This window comes from Ammodytes marinus (assembly GCF_949987685.1).
Source record: "Ammodytes marinus genome assembly, chromosome: 21".
Classification (NCBI taxonomy): domain Eukaryota; kingdom Metazoa; phylum Chordata; class Actinopteri; order Uranoscopiformes; family Ammodytidae; genus Ammodytes; species Ammodytes marinus.
The window spans coordinates 490,257-510,429 of NC_137225.1; the positions used below are offsets into that span (position 1 = coordinate 490,257).

Sequence of the window (20,173 nt, forward strand, 5' to 3'; positions counted from 1 at the left end):
AAGCTGTGATAGTAAACATCAAAGATGGCTGTGGATATGTTGTGTGAGTTTGAGACTGCTTTGGCCTTGACTCTTTACGATTTGGAAGATGGCACTCAAATCTTTCATTAGCAAGTAAGTGGAATGTTCTGTTTTGCCGACCGACCACGGCAAACGTTTAATTTAACAGTTTAACAGCTGTTCGCTAAACGAACGGAGTTTACGTCACATTGTGCATCGCTCTGATTGGTTGTAGTGCTATTCAACTGCGTGCAGTGGCATTTAAAATGCACGAGTAGGAGCCGCCCCTCGAGTTGGAAATTACAATTGATCGTGGCCAGACCCTCTATCGTTCAAGATATCAGGGTCTGGATTTCCAGGCTATCCCCCACCAACTCCAGCTAATTAATTATTTTGGTGACGTCTCGGGTTACACCATAAACTGGAAAAAAAAGTGAACTCTTGTCTTTAACAGCAGATCTGGACCCAACATTCCTAGCTAATACGCAGTTTAAAACAAATCTGGTCAGTATAAAGTACCTGGGCATTAAATTATCTAAAAACCCAAAGACACTTTGAGTTAAATTTTACAGAAAGAACAAACTAAAGGAAAACATAGAGAAATGGAGAACATTACCGATCTCCCTTATTGGCCGTGTGAACGCAGTAAAGATGGTTTCCCTGCCGAGATTCCTGTATCTATTTCAGAATGTGCCAATTTATATTCCTAAATCTTACTTTAAGTCAATTGATTCTATTATAATGCCTTTCATTTGGGGATATAAAGCACATAGGATCTCAAAAGCCCATCTTCAGAAACCCAGGGAGCATGGCGGACTGGGGTTACCATGTTTTTTACATTATTACTGGGCTGCCAATGCTAGAGTGATGGTGTATTGGTAATTTACATATGAAAAAGGCATTAGATCTGATCTTCCCCCCTGGTTGGCAATTGAAAAAAGCTTGGCCCCAAAAACCTCTCTTACTGCCCTCCTTTTCTCTGCCTCCTTTAGAGGAGACCACTTTACCTTGTCCAACGGTCAGAGAATTTGGAACCAAATTAGGAAGGCCTGTGACCTACCGAACACGACCATACATGCCCCAATCTGGCATAATCATGCCTTCCCCCTATCGTTCACAGATTCAGCATTCAGATATTGGAGTCGGAAGGGAACAGTAACAGTTGAGGACCTTTATATAAATGGTCACTTTGCTTCATTTGATCAGCTAGTATCAAAGTTTTCGCTGTCAAAAGCTCAATTCTTCAGGTATCTACAGGTGAGGAATTATGTCAGACATAATATACCATCCTTTGAGTCCCTGCCCGCAGATGATTCATTGTCCAACACTTTGCTAGGCTCACCAGAAGCTAAAAACCTGATTTCATCTTTTGTGGGAATATTTTTAGACCGGCAGGACAAATCCACTTTAAAAATAAAGCAAGCCTGGGAAAAAGACTTAAACATTGGAATAGCTGACTGTGTCTGGGAGGGAGCGCTAAAAAGCATAAAATCCTGCTCTATAAACTCGAGGCTTCAGTTAATTCAATTTAAGGTCACACTTATATTACACTATTCCAAGGTTAAACTGCATAACTTTTTCCCAAATCTTTCGCCTTTATGTAACAGGTGTAAGATTGCCGAGAGTACACTTGCTCATCACTTTTGGGAATGTCCAAATCTTTTCAACTTTTGGTGTCTTGTATTTCAATGGTATTCTAATGTCTTAAATGTTCCTTTAACTCCAGATCCGGAAACCGCCCTGTTTGGACATTCCGCAGCCTTGGAAAAACTGGACCATATGCTCGCACAATAATGGTCTATGGCATGGTAGTCTCGCAAAGCCAGACCAAACTACAGCACGTAGTATGGTCTGGAAGCACTCTGTTTAGAGCCGTCTATTCGGGTGGGGAAACCGGGGGAAACTGGGCTAGCCTGTTTGTATTTGTTTAAACCAATCACAATCATCTAGGGCGGGGCTAACCCCGGGAAGCAGCAGCGGTGTCCTGCAAAATATTGCCGGGGGGGGGACTTATTTTGATGGAACGTCTTCACGTCCAGAGACTGTCAGAGAAATGGCTAAACCCGCAAACGCCACACAAAAACTATTAAAGACAAAAGGAATATACAGTGTGTTGCTTTCTAACCAGCATGTCAAGACACCATACACTTTAGCCCCCGAGGAGCTCACGGGATAACTTAACCGGAGTTAACTAGCCACGTAGTGTTATCTCTGGTAACATTATCATCGGCGGTTGAGAGGACGGCTACGGCGGTCGAGTAGAATTTTTAGCATTCGAGAACTTATGTCACCACCTCCTATCGCTGTAGTCAGAGCCGTAGTCCGTCTGTTTACAGGCAGAACAGGGTTTTGACGTTGTGAGCGCTACACCAACTGCAGCAAGTAGCCGTAAGAGTTGCTAGGTGATAGTGGAAGCCGTTGGAATCTTTCCCCGTCGCTAAAACACCGCTGCTGTGTCAGTCCCTAATTCACCAAAGAAAGGGAACGGCGGATCTTAATCTAGCTGGTTATAAGGTCCGGTGCTCAATTCAAACCCCCACGCTTCATTTTCCAGAGTTTATGAGGGTATTTCTGCCCGGGGGTAGTTGTACAATGAAGTTGGACAGCTAGGCTAGGCTAATCTAGGCTGCGTCCCGGACCGCCGCCGCCAATATTATTATCCCGAAGTATCGCCACACTTTATTTCTGTCTACAGTAATGTGACTTCTCACACCCTGTGTGTGTGTGTGTGTGTGTGTGTGTGTGTGTGTGTGTGTGTGTGTGTGTGTGTGTGAGAGAGAGAGCACTGCACGTAAGCACACGGGTTGACTGTGAGCGAATTGTTTCCGAATTTGAGGGGGATCACAATAGGGGAAAGCCAGCAACCGGAAAAGGAGGGGGCTGCGTCAGGGCTGCGTAGCTTGCCGCCGCAAGCGAATAGACGCTGGCGGAAGTGGTCATGCCAGACTAATGGCATGGTAATTGCTAAGAGATGCATTTTGAAACTGTGGAAATCGGACTTGGCCCCTCAGTTCGACACTTGGCTGAGGGAACTGGTGGGCATTTTGCATATTGAGAGGCTGAGATACGAGCTGTCCGGAAACGCTCGTGGTTTCCTCGCCGTATGGGGCCCAGAGCTGCAGCACATCGGGCCTGAAATGTTTGCCCCCTTGGCGCCACCTGCAGTGAACATGAGAGGTTTGCCCCAGTTTTTTTTTGTTTGTTTTTGCTTTTGTTTTTGTTTTTTTGGTCTGTTTGTGTGAGGGAGGGGGGAGGGGGTTGTGTGTGTATTGTATGTGTCTACTTATTCTGTCTTTTTGTCTGTATGTAAAAAATTGATAAAACCATCAAAATAAAAGTAAAAAAGAATAAAAATGTAATTGTATTTGTTCAGCCAATTAAAACATTTCTATATAATTTACCAGTACCAGTCCCCTGCCTCAACTGCCTACTGCTAATATTGGGTTTCAGGTTGTTGCAGGGTGCGATTTGTAAAAAAAAAATATATAAAAGGGACGTTTTTGAAACGTTATTATTCATGAAATGAATCAGAATTTTCAGAGAACAAACATGCATTAATCTAATCTCCTTCACACAACACGCAAAGTATGGTTGCATATTAGCCTACGTAGGGATATACTTTTTTTTAAACATATTGTGAATATATTTTTCTTGCAATTTTACTATTTTAGTTTTGGAAATTCCCTAATATCAGTGTTTCTGCCAGCAGAAGTGAACAAAAATCCAAGTGTGAAATGACTTGTAATATTCATATCTTACACAGTATGTAAGAATCTTCCTCTCTGTAATTTAAGAGGTATGCCTTCAATATATTTCCAGTTCCCCAGTTTAGTCCAGTCCAAATCAATGTTTTGATGCATTCATTGCAGTCTTACTTCAAATCCAAAACTCTGTCTGATTGGACCATGATATGGTAGGTGCAGTTGATGTTGTGGTGGTAGTTGGTCATGGAGAGTGCAGGACTGCTCACTGTACCAATGCTGCTGTTGAAGAAACCACCGCATGCTGCATGACACACACACACACACACACACACACACACACACACACACACACACACACACACACACACACACACACACACACACACACACACACACACACACACACACACACACACACACACACACACACACACACACACACACACACACACACACACACACACACACAGTTAGGATTTAGACATTGCCTGTTATGGTTGAAGGTAGTTGCTATGTAGGTGAGTTTACTGATTCTCCCCTCCCCACTTCATGTATACTTCTATTAAGTATATTACTGAACATTAAACTGTGCTCTTTAAGAGTCAAACTCCCTGTGATGAACATATGGTGTTTTGTAAAACCTCTCATAGGCCACCCTCCATCTGTAGTCCACATCTCCTAAATAACATATACACTATATGGACAAAAGTAATGGGCCACAAGTTCAGGTGTTTCATTACCATTGCCACAGGTGTATATAATGAAGCACCTAGCCATGCAGTCCACCTTTACAAACACTTGTGGGATAATGTTTTAGGTCGTGGTGTGGGTGGGGATTGGTGAAATTCTGCGATTGCAATTATTGTGGCCAATATTGCGATAAAATAAATAAATCTACTTGCTTGGTTTTTTACAAATACAAAGACCATGACACTTTAAAATGTGTCATGTTAACTGTAATAAGTTGGAATAGAAGCAACGGGAGTATTGAGCAGTGGAAAACGAGTTAGAATTTTATGTGGAGAAACTATATACTGCGCACAATCATATGAAGCCGCTTAGGTCTTAGCTTTTGCCACTTTCAGTTTTGTTTTTTGATTATTGCTGCTCGCTCAATAAGAGCACAATGTTCTTCTATGGTGTGACACATTATCTCCACCTACTGACCTGGCATTTGCTTTCATCCTGTTGTAATACACACTGACTGACAAAAAGAGGAAAAAAAACAGACGGCTCGACTTGAAAAATCTACGTCAACCCCAGGGGTTCCAACTGATGATTTGAATCATCGACTTTCAGTGGGCAGCCCTAGTTTGCTTTTTTCCATATATCGTATGTTGAAATGCCAAATGTTATGCAAATCAACACACCGGGGGGTAACTTTTGCACAACACCGTAACCTCGTGACCACCAAATTGCAAAATGTTATTTTCAAATTTAACATTTAGGCCATTGTTCTCATACTTGATATCCTGGTCATGAATTATTGTTAAAAAAAACTTTTTGTTTTTTTATGTTTTGATTTTGAAACGGATATGAAATTAATGAAAGATACACAAATTATACACTGACTAGTTTACCATAACTGTTGCTCATTTGAAGAAATCCTGCATTCCTCCTCTTCTTTACTTACGTATGGCTCTGTATTCTGCCATGAAGCCCCTCTTGGTGATGGAGGAGTCAGAGTAGAAGTGGAGTAACATGGGGCCAAAGGTGGAGAAGGGCCCTGGGATACTGGTACCGCAGAGAGTGGCAAGAGCAGTACGACTAGTAGCCAGGCTGTAGATCTTAAGCCCATCATGTAGACAGGTGGAGTGTGCTAGACAGGCCACATACCCAACAAACAATTTACTACTTGTTTAAACAACAAAACATACAAAAACAACTTCCATAAGGAAGACAGGCCAATCTTGATATTTTATTATTGCACTTGCCTTCTACTTGAAAGACCTGAAAGGTAAGGACAACGACAGTCTGGTCTCCAGCATTTATAGTAAAGTTGCAGTTGGTGTCGTCGGGGTAGTTTGCTGGATAATTTGGAGAAACCACTCTTCCGCTGGGAGCTGTGAAGTTTGCTCCGCACCCTAATGAACAGAAAGCATCAGACATTTTACCATTTTGTTGGGAGCTACCTCAAATGTACCTTTATAAAAGGTAACATGTCCTCTGCACTCTCATTTAAGAAAAGATTCATTCAGAACAAACAGCTACTGTGTTTGAGATTAACATACTGTCACAGCATGTCAGCATGTTCTTATGTGACATTCTGACATGAAACTATCTTCACTGTCTGGTTCTTACTGCTGCTGAAGGAGGCAGAGAAACCTCTGCCGGGGGCTGCATTGCTCTGGAATCGGCTTGTGATGATGTTAAATGGAGCAATAATGGGGCCCGGGGCGACAGAACCACAGCCTGTTGACAGGAGAGCCTCAGTATTTTGGGTCTGACCTGACCAGACCTGTAGGAAAATAAACAATAATTCAGACAGTTGGGGATATAGAATTCCTATAGTATTGAATTAAATGCAATAAGAGGAAGGGTGAAACTCTATACTCCAGCTATCAAATACAATCAAAAAAATAACAATTTAATTCTGTCACAGTTTAACCGTGAAACTTCGTTGCTTATAACCTAAAATCAGTCTCACAAAATAAGCTCCATTTAATGTGTTATAGTTTCATGAATAAATATAACCAAATTAATATATGAAGAGATACTGGGTTGAATGGTGTGGAGTTCTGCGTAGAATAGTTTGTCAACGTTGACTTTTGTACAATATAAAGAAGACCAGCATAATAAAACTCAAAGCTTTATTTAAAGAAAATAATAACCCACTAAATGAAATCTAGGTAAACCTAACTGCTCACACAAAGGATGGTGTTACCAGGTGTGGTTGGTTGTTATGGGCCTATGTTAGCTCTCAGGCCTTTAGCTGTGTGGACCAGACTTACAAGAGCGCATGTGTCTGTAACAAAGGAGCCAAAAAGTTGGAGATGGTGTGCTCAATGTTTCTTAAATCCAGTCAGTTTAAATCAACTAGTTGTATTAGTGCTGTCAAGATACCAAAATGATGACTTTGATATGACACCTACCTTAAGTAGCTTGGTACCGATACTGAAACGATACCAAGGCAAAAAAGTAAAACATCAAAAAAATTATGTAAAATTTTAGATGAATAAAAATAACATTAAATTTTATTATATGTTTGTTGCGTTTTCTCTCAGAATAGAGGGATTAATACATTAACTTATTTTCTTTTAATCTCTGAGTGCTGGCAGTAGAACACCCTGAACAGCATATTCTTTCAAAGGTTTTTTTATTCATCAAAAGAATTTGCAAAGCAAATACAATACAATGATTAATTATTTTTTTCCCCTTTTTCCCCCCCCCCGAACACACCCCGCCCACATCCCACCCACAACCAATCCTGCAGCACATAAAATATATATATATATATATATATAATAATAATAAAAAAAAAAAAAAAAACAATACACAATATTAGAAAACTACATAGACAAAATACACACTACAAGAAACAAAATAAATAAATAAATAAATAAATAAATAAAAAAAAGGAGGGGAGGGGGTTGCTACTCCTGTAAAATTGTTGTTCGTCTATCAAAATAATTCATAAAGGGGCGCCAAATCTCGTCAAATTTAATCTCCGATCCCTGGGCCGTATAACGTATCTTCTCTAAATTCATACATGACATAATATCCTTAATCCAGTATGAGTGGGAAGGAGGAGCAGGATCTTTCCATTTGAGTAAAATAGCTCTGCGAGCAAGCAGCGAGGTGAAGGCCAGAACCTTCAGCTTCACTTTAGGCAAGCCCGGATTTGGAGCAATGCCAAAAATTGCGGTGAAAGGGTTCGGCTCAATTTGATGCTGCAATACTTCAGAGATTGTTTGAAAAACTGATGTCCAGAACTCAGTCAAGGTGGGACACAACCAGTACATGTGAAAGAGTGATGCCGGTGCGTTCTTACAGCTATCACAGGTCGGGTCTACATCGGGGAACATACGAGCTAATTTAGTTTTAGACATGTGGATACGATGTACTACTTTAAATTGCACTAGAGCATGTCGTGCGCACATAGAGGTAGAATGTATCTGATCCAAGACTGAATCCCACATGTGATCTGTGAAGGCAGAACCAAGGTCCTGCTCCCACAGAGTTCTTATAGCTGCTAATGAAGGGCTATGCAACTTCGAAATAAAATTGAAAAACACAGAAATTGAGCCTTTTAATGTGGGGTTTACAGAAAAAAACAAATCGGCATGATTGGCTGGAGGTTTGTGAGGGAATTGGGGAATTAACTTTTGCGTAAAATTCCTGATTTGCAGATATCGGAAAAAATGCGTCTTTTCTATACCAACATTTTTTGTCAATTGAGAAAAACTAACAAATAGATCATTAATAAATAAATCACCGATGCATTTTAAGCCTTTTTTATGCCAGATCTTGAATGCACCATCCACAGTCGAGGGAGTAAACAAATGATTAGCTGCAATTGGACTAAAAAGTGAAAAATTCTGCATTCCAAAATTCTTCCTAAATTGGGTCCAAATTCGAAGGGAGTGCTTAATCACGGGACTACTGTTGGGAATCGCCGAAGAGAGTGGAAGTGCGGCGCTTAAGAAGGCAGATAGAGACAGTGGGCTAATAGTGCTGGACTCCATTGTTACCCAGACTGGGGCTGAGTCGTCAAGGTGAAAATGCACCCAATACATTAGAGAACGGATATTAGCCGCCCAGTAATAGTATTGGAAATTAGGGAGAGCCATTCCACCTGTTTGTTTGGGTCTTTGAAGAAAAGCTTTCCGTAACCGAGGATGTTTACCATTCCAAATATAATTTATCATTAAAGAGTCAAGGGCCTGAAAAAAGGATTTGGGAAGAAAGATGGGGAGACATTGGAATAAATATAGGAATTTTGGGAGTAATGTCATTTTAATTGAATTTATTCTACCTATAAGAGAGAAAGCCAGAGGAGACCACTTCGATAATATTTGCTTCGTCTGGTCCAATAATTTGAGGAAGTTATATTTAAGTAGGTTTTTAAAATTTCTGGTAAAACATACCCCAAGGTAACTCAGATGGTCTGTCACCACTTTGAGTGGGAGAGCTGTATAATCAAGTTTAAGAGCTTCTTTATTAATCGGAAAGAGTTCGCTCTTACTCAAGTTAAGTTTATAGCCAGAAAACTGACTGAAGACCTCCAACACAGAAAGAGCCTCCAGTAAAGAGGAGGCTGGCTTGGCGACAAACAAAAGTAAGTCATCGGCGTACAATGATACCTTATGTTCAATTCCTCCTCTCCATATCCCCTGAATCTGTTTGTTACCACGAATGGCAATAGCAAGTGGTTCGATTGCAATAGCAAAAAGGAGCGGGCTCAAAGGACAACCCTGCCGGGTCCCACGGTGCAGATCAAAACTACTTGAGTAACGGCTGTTTGTTAATACTGAGGCAGAAGGACATGCATATAATAATTTAACCCAAGAAGTGAAAACAGGACCCAAACCGAATTTTTCCAGGGTGAAAAACAAATAATTCCATTCTACTCTATCAAATGCTTTTTCAGCATCCATAGAAGCGAGACATTCTGATTCAGTATTTCTGGGGGAATATAAAATGTTCATTAGCCTGCGGGTATTATAAAATAATTGGCGTCCCTTTATAAACCCAGTTTGGTCAGGAGATATGATTGAGGGGAGAGCACCCTCCAATCTATGAGCAAGAATTTTAGCAAGTATCTTCACATCCGTATTTAATAGTGAAATTGGTCGGTATGATGCACAATCTAGAGGATCTTTATCCTTTTTTAACAACAAGGAAATACAGGCCTGGTAGAACGAGGGCGGAAGTTTACCTGAGTCAAATGAGTCTGAAAGTACTGAACATAAAAAAGGCGATAATTCGGCTGAAAATTTCTTAAAAAAGTCAGATGGAAATCCGTCTGGGCCAGGAGATTTGCCTGATTGCATAGATGTTATTGCTGCAAAAATTTCTTTCTGAGTAATAGGTGCCTCAAGGCTATGTCTCAGGTCCTGAGAGAGGGAAGGCATGTTCAGGCCACTGAAAAAGGTTTCCATCACCGTTACGTCTACTGTACAATCAGAACTATACAAATTTGAATAGAATGTTTTAAACTTTTCGTTTATCAGTTTCTGATCTGATGTTGTACACCCACTGTCTGTCCGTATTCCCGGGATGAGTTGCTTCGCTCTAAATCCGCGCAATTGATTGGCCAGGAGTTTACCAATCTTGTCACCATGCTCGTAAAAAGTACTTCTGCTCCTAAGCAACTGAACAGCATATTAACTAGGATTTTATTGAGCATGAAAATAAAAACAAATTACATTAAACATCACACTAAAGCAGTGCACTAAGTACAATGCGAATGACTCAATGCACATTCTTAGTGAAGGTCTGTGATCCAATGAGAAGATAGAAATGATTAGACCTTATCTTTATTAGTGATGTCATTCAAATCATATTCAACTTTTTCAAATATTCAACTTTTTTTGCAAAAACACAATTGAAGTGTTATGCTCTTTTTAGCGTCTTTTGGACAAAAACACATATTTGATGTTTTGAAATTGTATCTTTATCAATTTTCAAACTTTTTCATATCTTCATACTCCTCCAAGTTTAGTGTCAGCTTTTTCAGCCTCCAGCATTCACACATATTTTCTTCTGGAAATGCTATATATAGTTAGTGTGAATGCTGGAGCATCCATTTTTAGCACTATTTTACAGCTCCTATTCAGCATATATTTTTTTTTACACATTTTCAAAAATTCACAAATGTTCATATCTTCATACTCCTTCAGCTATCCAGTTTAGTGTCAGATTTATCCCTTTTCAGTCTCTAGCATTCACACTCATTTTCATCTGGAAATGCTTTTTCTAGTTTTATATTACTCTCCGGGATGAGTTGACACATAAGGCCCTTTGGACATGGAGCCAGCCCACAAATGAGGTGGTGTCATTGTCTGCAGTAGGATCAGGGTACTGCAGCATGACAAACCCAGGAGTGCAAGGTGTTTTGCCTGGTCTGTTTCTTCAAACACAGGTGCATCTCATATTATTAGAATATCATGGAAAAGCTTATTTTTTTTCTGTTATTTATTTCCAAAAGTGAAAGTTCCATATATACCAGATTCATTATACATCAAGTGATACATTTCAGGCCCTTTTTTGTTTCATGTTGTAAATTACAGTTTAGAGCTAATGAAAATAAAAAATCCAGCATCTCAAAATATTAGAATATTCCATATCACCAATCAGATAGATTTTCTATGGGGTTCAGTTCAGGAGAGGTCAGGAGGTCACTAGCCAATCAAGCCCAGTGATACCATGGTCAGCCAACCAGTTACTAGTGGAAAAGGAAATGGGCATCTCCATAAAGCTTGTCAACAGACAGAAGCATGAAGTGCTCTAAACTCTCCTGGTAGATGGCTTAGTTGACTTTAGACTTGATAAAACACAGTGGACAAACACCAGCAGATGACATGGTACCCCAAATAATCACTGATCCAATTTAAACGTTGCATTTCAAGGTCCCAAAGTGTGGAGGAAGAGTAGAGAGGCACAACATCAAATTTGCTTGAAATCCAGTGTCAAGTTTCAACAGTCAGTGATGATTTGAGGTTCAATGTTATCTACTGGTGTCCACACGTTTATCAAGTCTAAAGTCAACACAGCGGTCGATTTTAGAGCACTTTATGCTTACCCACAGTGCAGGTGCCAGTGATTGGCCAGCCAACTCTCTTGACCTGAACCCCATAGAGAATCTATGGGCTATTGTCAAGAGGAAGATGGAACACACCAGACCGAACAATACAGACGAGCTGAAGGCCTCTATGAAAGCAACTTGGGCTTCCATAACACCTCAGCAGTTTCACAGACTGATCGTCTCCATGCCATGCCGAAATTATACAATTATTCATACAAAATAGGATCCCAGACCAAGTATTGAGTGGATGAATGAAAATACTTTTTAAAAGGTTGACATTTGTGTTATTTTTTTATTGCTGATATAAAATATTATAATATTTTGAAAGGCTGAATTTTTTATTTTCATGCGCTGTAAACCGTAATCCACAAAATTAAACAAAAAAGACCTGGAGCCGTATTCACAAAACGTTTTAAGGCTAAGAGTAGGTCATAACATTTTAAGATAAGTGTCATTCACAAGGCATTTTAGCGCTAAAACTAGCTCCTAAATCTAGGAAACGATAGGAGTCCTCGAGAGGACCCCTAAGTCACTAACAGTAAATCAGGGGCCGTATTCTCAAAACATTTTATCTTAGCGCTAAGAGTACTCCTAAGGAGCACTAAAAGTTCTTAGTAAGGAGTAATTTCTTAAAACCTATTCACAAAGCTGATAAGCCCAACTTTTACTAAGGAATGGGAGGGACTCCTAAGCTAAGACTAGAGTGCGGTGTTGACCTTGTTGCTATGGATGATGTCATGTTCATACCTTCTATGCCCACAGTGATTGGCTGAGAGGGAATGAGAGCTAAGAGTGAATTTATGATAGAAACACTGTGGGAGATATCCATATCGTGTCACTGTATTAAAGTAAAGAGTTTTTATATACAATAAATGACAAGTGACACTGATTTAACATGACACCAAGATACTGCAGGGTTTCCCACACATTCGCTCACAATTAACCTACAATAGCGCCACATAGGTTTTATTCATTTTAAAGTGCACGCAGAAGGAAAAAGGCGAGACACGCAACTATGCAGTAGCGGACCTGTGGAACGGAGGAGATGCTGCGAAGCGCCACATAGGCCTAGGCCTACTCTAGTAACAAATTAAACTCAAACGTGACACCAACAGTAACTTTCAGTGCATCGTAAACCCAAAGCAACTGCAGGAAAAGGAACTTAATAAATATTTTTTTATATAAATATAATAAATATAAATGTGTCTATACTTTCTAAATATAGCTTTACTAAGATCATTCAACCCTTACAGCTATTAAGGTACCTTTTGTAAAGCTCACTAGCATTAAATCTCTCCAAAATGCCATCAAATGGTTGTCTGTGATTTAGGAGTCCTTTCGAGGACTCCTAGCTTTTCATAGATTTAGGAGCTAGTTTTAGCGCTAAAATGCTTTGTGAATTACACTTATCTTAAAAAGTTAGGAGTCCTAAAATTAGGAGTAAAATGCCCCTTATTTTTGAGAGTTATACTCCTAAATCAGCATGTTAGGACCTAATCTTAGCCTTAAAATGTTTTGTGAATACGGCCCCAGAACCATTTCTTTGATGGCATTTTGAGAGATTTAATGATAGTGAGCTTTCTGAAAGGTACCTTAATAACTGTGAGGGTGCAATGATTTTGGTAAAGCTATATTTAGAAAGTAGGCTATAGACATTTATATTCATTATATCTATAAAATAAACATTTATTTATTAAGCTCCTTTTCCTGTAGTTGCTTTTGGTTTACAATGCAGTGAAAGTTACTGTTAGTGTTTGGGTTTAACTTCCTACCTAAAGGTCCGCTACTGTATAGATGCGTGTCTCAGCGGTTTCCTTACACATGCACTTTATGATTTTGGCCAGCTGTTGTTTCTGGTGAATTTCCCGGTTCGTCACTGTCTGACTATTGCTACATAGTCTGCCGCTGAGAGAAATACAGCGAGAGTGCATGGCTTGCAGCTCTTCAATGAAGATGTGTTATCCAATTCAAATCATTGTAAAATTGAAAATGAAAAGGCCTATGTGGCGCTATTGTAGGCTAATTGTGAACGAATGTGAGGGAAACCCTACAGTATCTTGGTTTCATGTTAAATCAGTGTCACTTATCACTAATTTTATTTAAAAACTCTTTACATTAATAAAGCGAAACGATATGGATATCTCCCACAGTGTTTCTATCAGAAAATCACCCTTAGGGACTCATTCCCTCTCAACCAATCACTGTGGGCATAGTCAGAAGGTATGAACATGACATCATCCATAGCAACAGGGTCAGCCCCTCTTATCTTAGCTTAGGAGTTCCTCCCACTCCTTAGTAAAAGTTGGTCTTAGCAGCTTTGTGTATAGGTTTTGAGAAATAACTTATCTAAGAACTTTTAGTGATCCTTAGGAGTACTCTTAGCGCTAAGAAAAAATGTTTTGTGAATACGGCCCAGAAATACTGTAGGCCTACATCATGAATCTAGAATATAATGTATGGAAATTTAACTTTTTAAATTAAATTACACTAAAAAAATATCTTTTCTACGATATTTTAATAATATGAGATGCACCTGTAAATATTTGAATATATACATTTGCTGGTCTTCTTAATGTTATATGAGAGTAAGTAATTGCAAAATGCTTCTATGAAGAACTATCCTTCTTTCTTTACGAGCTCTTCATACTGTGGTTATATGGTTACGATAAAGCTGACCATATTTCTGAATGATTTAAACATCCCTAAGGGCAAGATCTAGTTAATTGAATCATGGTTTTATTCTCCAAGCAATGTTTATCAATTCTATCAGTTATGTTAACTTTGTGCTTTACTCACCAAAGTAAGGGGCGGACGTGAGGCCTACAGTACTAACGCAAATCACACAACACATTAATTGTGTTTGGTTACAATATTTATTAATTATAAATTTCACTTTCATTTTATCTCAGCTCAAGCCAACAGCGGGAGTCAGTCTAGAGTCAGATGTTAATTTAAAAGTCAAAAATCTAAATTATAAAATAAAGCTATCTCTGCCACTGTCTCTATTTCTGTTTGGCTGCCTCTCTTTCTCTTTCCGATGCACAATCAGTCACTGCAACAGCATCAACAAAAAAAAAGAAGAAAACTCCTTATGGCATAGGCTAAAACAAAAAACATCGTCACAACCCTAGTCCAATTATGAAAATACTGCATTTTGTATTTCTTCACCTACCATCTTCAGATTATTTACTTAATTTAGTTCCTGCTGAAGCTCAGTGTTGATACCTTTATATAGCTGCTCTGGCAAGTCCCAGTGCTGTCTGGAATCTCGAAAGCACTGTTAAAGCCCATCTCAAGGTGGTTTCCCTCACGAGCAATAATCTGCCAGGAACACTCCACATTTGCTGGGAAGTTTAGTGGATAGTTTGGAGACTTGATTGTTCCTGTATCAGCATGGATCAACCCTCCACAGCCTGTCCAAAAAGAAAAATATGTGACATTAGTGTGAACAAAAGATTAAGGAAATTGATACAAGCAGGGTGGCTGGTCTAATCCTCAAGGATTGAAAATTCCCTGCCAAGAAGTAGAATGTAGACGATTTAAGGGGAAGTGTCCACAGGTGGCGGTTCTTGCACTGCCAGCTCCTTTCTCCAATTCATACTAAGGACGCTCTAGCAGTGCTCCTTTCCCAGCACAGCAGCTGGCGTTTAAACGCTCTCGACGCCTAGCACTCTGGGCATTACAAGTTGAAAACCATTCATCTTTTGATGTCACTTTTGTTAAATGAAAAATTGCACTTACATGTTACACCTACATGTGGCACTTTGGAGTTTGGTTTATTTTGAAGCTATTGTACTTGCGTGATTCGTGCTGTTCTGAGTTTGTACCTTCAGGGTTGAAGGCACTTATTGGAAGTCATTTTGCATAAAAGCCTCAACTAATGAAATGTAATACCATGTTTTATCATTTAAATGTATTATATTTTATAATATTTAAAAACAATTGTTTTATCATTAAACAAATCGGCATTATATATTGGTCATCGGCCAACCTAAGCTCTAAACCCATTCCTGTCAACCACTGTTTCACTCTTACTGAGGTGATTACACACAGCAGTTTAACACGTAAATTATCAACCAATCAACAGACTGCAGTGTGAAGCTCCACCCTTTTGGAACTCTTTGGGACGGCTTGGTAACCCAATGGAAGGGTCCCAAAAATAGGAGCGGATCAGCTCGTTTATGTGTTAAGCTATTTTTATTAGTCAATGTACACCAGGCATATTAAAATTCGTCTTTTCACATAACCCCTCTCAAGTTATCACACTTCGGGGGGTGTCAGAGCGCATGGTGAGCCATAGTATAGTGCCCCTGGAGCAGTTTGGGGTAAAGTGTCTTTCTCAAGGACGCAATGGTAGAAATGGAGGGCACCGTAGATATAATACCAGCCCCAACTAGTTTTACAAATAACACCCTCCTGTCTGGTGCCGGGGAACGAACGAGCGAGCTCATGGTTACTCGTCGGCCCCTCTTCCTCATGTCGTGAACTTTTGACTTTGAAACACAAATAAAAGCGTGCTGAGCCGCAGCACTCAGTGGAAACAAGGCTTTAAAGGTAGTAGTCCCTAACCAGTGGCGATTTTGGTGGGGCCATGCAGTAAAATCTCATAACGCAATCCAGAAATACCACATATTACTACCATCACAACAAAAACAAAGTAGCAAGTGACAGAGGGGACCAAAATTGCAGCTGAATAATGCCATCACTCAAACGTGAATCTGACGACATATATTAGGCTATTATATCAATAGCACCACCAAATGGCCGTGTTCAAGATCTCACAATATGTGCCGTATCAAAAACGGCGCACACCCTATACACAGCAATCAATATACAAAGCCACCACTCACAATATAGGCTACCACAGCCAAAGAGCCATTTCACCACCACAGACAGGTGAACTGCTCCCTCGGGGAGCCCACGTGAGGTTGTGCCCCACACACACACACACACGTATCGCCAGTTACGCATACAGAAATTTTAATTCAAACAATAATATGTAGGCTAAACTATATTATAAATTCCACTTAGAATAAAAATAATTACAAATTAGACTCACCAATGAGGGTCACTTCTTGAACAGAAATTACGTTCTGCGGTCCTTCATGTGCGCAAACCTGTTGGTGACTTTGCTGTTAAAATCCAACAGTCCGTGGATGAGTTCACTTTCAATAGAAAGCATCGCCAGGGTGATTCATCATCATTTAATGAATGAATGAAACGTCAATTTGTTATTACTGTATTACTACGTTAGCCGAGCTAGCAAGATCTGAACAGCTCCCGCCGTAAACCTTTCTACAAATCAGCCAATGAGAAGCACTCTGTGGCCCTAAACTTCTGGCCCCACTGCCAAAACTAAAGTCGGCGCTGCACACGCGCATGCTCCCCAGTCCGCGGCTACACTGCAGCAGGCCCATCTCGGCTGGGCCCCACCGAGCGGAACAGTCGAGATGGAGCAACAAACTATTTCACACACAACTATCTACTAGGCCTACACTACAAAAAGTAAGACAATTGCGTTCATCAAATTAAAACTGCAGACATTTAATTAATTAACAATTGATTTAACTTATTAACTTATGCTCAACGACATTTTTGACACAGAAAAATGTAAGCTGATAATCCTGCCCTGCACGGCAGCGCCCTCTGGTGGGGCCGTGCCCCACCGGCCCCTAATGCAAAGACGCCACTGTCCCCAACACTTATTTGTTTAGATGTTTGCTGAAAAACCCATTCAGATCCTTTATTGCAGCATGCCTCTATACCCTGATTTTCTGCTCATCTCAGGATAGCCTATTTTGGTGTCCACAGCCCGCTGTCTGGTCGTGGCCCTCCCACTCGGTCTATGCCCTCCCACCGTCTCTGTCGCTCTTAATTACTATAGACTAGAGACACTGTGGAGTGCGGAACACAGTGTTAACCCGCACGTGAAGAACCGAAATGTCTAACGCAGGAGCACAGCCATACTTTGAACAGTTTGACATGATGACTGATCTCCATAAAAGAGTATGTTCATACCGATGCACTGACAGCAACAAGCTAATGGAAATGACATGCTCACAATCAAAATGCAGCAAAGGCTGGATGCTACTGTGAAGCTACCCGTGGGCTAAAATGCTACAAATCAGTCAGACAATTTATTCTTTTTGGTTTCCCCATTTGAATAACTACAAGAGTAGCTTCATATCCTTTGTCTTGTTAAAAGCAAGGCATTATAAGATTGCTGTGGATAGTATAAACAGGTGATTATGAGCTAAAGCTGGATGCTACTCCCGAAGCTAATCGCTACACAACACTGTCTGGCAAATAACCATTGAAAACTTTATTTTTAGTTTCACCGTTTCAATAACTGCATGAGTAGCTTCCTATCCGTTGTCTTGTTAAAAACAAGGAATTATTTGATTGCTGTGGATAATATAAATAGGTGATTATGAGCTAAAGCTGGATGCTACTCCCGAAGCTAATCGCTACACAACACTGTCAGGCATTATTAGACTGCTGTGGGTTTCTGTGTTGGTTTATGCTAGTGATTTTCAACCAGTGTGCCGCGGCACACTAGTGTGCCGTGAGAGATCGTCAGGTGTGCCGTGGGAAATTATTTAATATCACCTAATTAACCATTGTCGGGTGTCTGTGCTGTAATAAAGTGTGGCAGATAATGTAATACTCTACCATACCATATTGGTCTGAATATAAGACGGGGTTTTTCCCCTGGAAATAGGTCGTAAAAAGTTGGGTCGTCTTATATTCGGGGTCTAGTATTCGTCGTCCAGTAATAGACTGCCCGTTACCAGAGTGACCATTCAGCTTAATAATAATAATATATTTAATATATACAGCGCATTTCTCGCACTCAAAGCGCTTTACATAGCTTCAGGGCCTGTGTCCAAGTTGTGTTTATTTTATTTTTATATCGGTTGGAACCAACACGGCGTCGATAGCTTTCGTTTCAGCACTAGGCTATGTGATTAACTATGAACATTAAATAAATGTTGCGTCTCAGATGCCGAGGACAGCAGCGAGGATGACCCGCTATGGCATGACCGAACCAGAGCATAAGGGATGACAGCGAGAGCGATCACAGCGGGGCAGAGGAATAATGTCTGTGGTAAACACATCAGAGTTCGGTCTATTTGCACTACTGTTCATTTTCAATGAAGAAAAGTGTTTTATTTCAATGCGTTTTTATTTTTGTACATTATTTTGATAAATAAAATTAATTTCCTTTTAAAAACAAGATCTGGTCTTCAAATATTTTTTTCCAAATATGAGTTTTGAAAAACGGGGGGTCGTCTTATAATCAGGGTCGTCTTATTTACGGACCAATACGGTATATGTATGATATGTACTGTGTTAGAGTGTCATTTTGTGTCATTTTGGTTGGTGGTGTGCCCCAGGATTTTGTAAATGTAAAAAATGTGCCGCGGTTCAAAAAAGGTTGAAAACCACCAGAACCGGTGCCGAGTCAACCAATTCCTTGGAATCGTTAGCATGCCTGCTTATCAGTTCCGCTCGTTGCAAATGCGTCATGACTTCACACTCACGCTGCGTTGTTTTGGTTCAGAACGCAGCAAACATGGTGTTGAGACAGAATCTCTCTAAATGTTGGTTGTATTTCACTTGAAAAGACGACAAAACGGCCACTTGCAACAATTGTAAAGTTTCCATTTCGTCAACACGCGCACAAGCACGAGCGCAAGCGAGCAAATGGCGATCCTGACGGTTAAATGTTTAAATGTCCGCTGCCTGTCTAGTCGACACCACAATTGCCCATTGGACTTGTACATAAAATGTGTGAGAATTAATGTGTGGGCTAATAAAAGAGGGAGAGAGATAAAAAGGTGAGAGCAGCATAAAGGAAAGCAAAAAGGTTTTCTTGACCGCTGCCTTAAGCCCCGCAGTGTTTACTCACTTTCATCAGCTGGTTTGTTTCTTTTTCCTCCTGTCAGCTGTTCTGCTGCCTTTACGCACGGCGGGTGGAGACAAATCCACAACAACATAGAGCGTAACTCAGGCGGTCCGGTGATAATAGAAAATAGTCTACACTTAGGCCTAAGTTTAATAATAAACTTCATAAAGACACACTTAAAATAACGATCTGTGCCCATACAAAAAGCACTGACTTGGATAACTTGATGGAGCGATCGATGTGCAAAAACCATCCGGCACATGTGTCTGATGACGGGCCGTTATATTAATAATAAACAGCGGGAGGGCTTATAAAAAAGGAAGAGAGATAAAAAGGCGCAAGACTTTTTCTTTTTCTTCCCGTCAGCTGTTCTAATGCACCCTTTACGCACGGTGGTTGAGACAAACCCAAAACAACACAGCGTAACGGTGAGGAAACAGTAGCCTACACTAAAGTTAAACAAGAAACTTTGTAACTACACACTTAAAATAACAATCTCTGCCCATACAAAAAAAAGACTTGGATAACTTGAGGAGCGACCGATGTGCAAATGTGTCTGATGACGGGTCGTTATATTAATAAACAGCGCGCTGCACATTTGAACAGCATGTACATAAAATATCTCGTATCCTTCCTGAGAGGGCATACATGATATTTTTTCTGCAAACAAATGGTTATTTTGCCAAAGTTGATAGTTGGTCTTATCTTTACAGAAGACTTCTTTGTAATTTTTTTTTACGTCAGTTGAATTTTGTTTCAAGTTGAATGAAAATTAGCACAGTTAATATTCCAAAAGGCACAAGCTCTTCCATG

General features: G+C 40.1%; 1 protein-coding gene across 1 annotated transcript in view; it reads right to left on the reverse strand.

Annotated features, from left to right (window-relative positions):
* The window catches only part of cubn (cubilin (intrinsic factor-cobalamin receptor)), a gene marked incomplete at both ends in the record, with an annotated part of 365,190 nt that overhangs the window by 58,708 nt on the left and 286,309 nt on the right, over window positions 1-20,173 (reverse strand). The window contains 5 exons of the mRNA XM_080049812.1: window positions 3,876-4,005; window positions 5,338-5,523; window positions 5,639-5,788; window positions 6,006-6,162; window positions 14,677-14,864. Coding sequence (XP_079905938.1) covers window positions 3,876-4,005; window positions 5,338-5,523; window positions 5,639-5,788; window positions 6,006-6,162; window positions 14,677-14,864 — 811 coding nt within the window. The remainder of the gene's footprint in view (window positions 1-3,875; window positions 4,006-5,337; window positions 5,524-5,638; window positions 5,789-6,005; window positions 6,163-14,676; window positions 14,865-20,173) is intronic.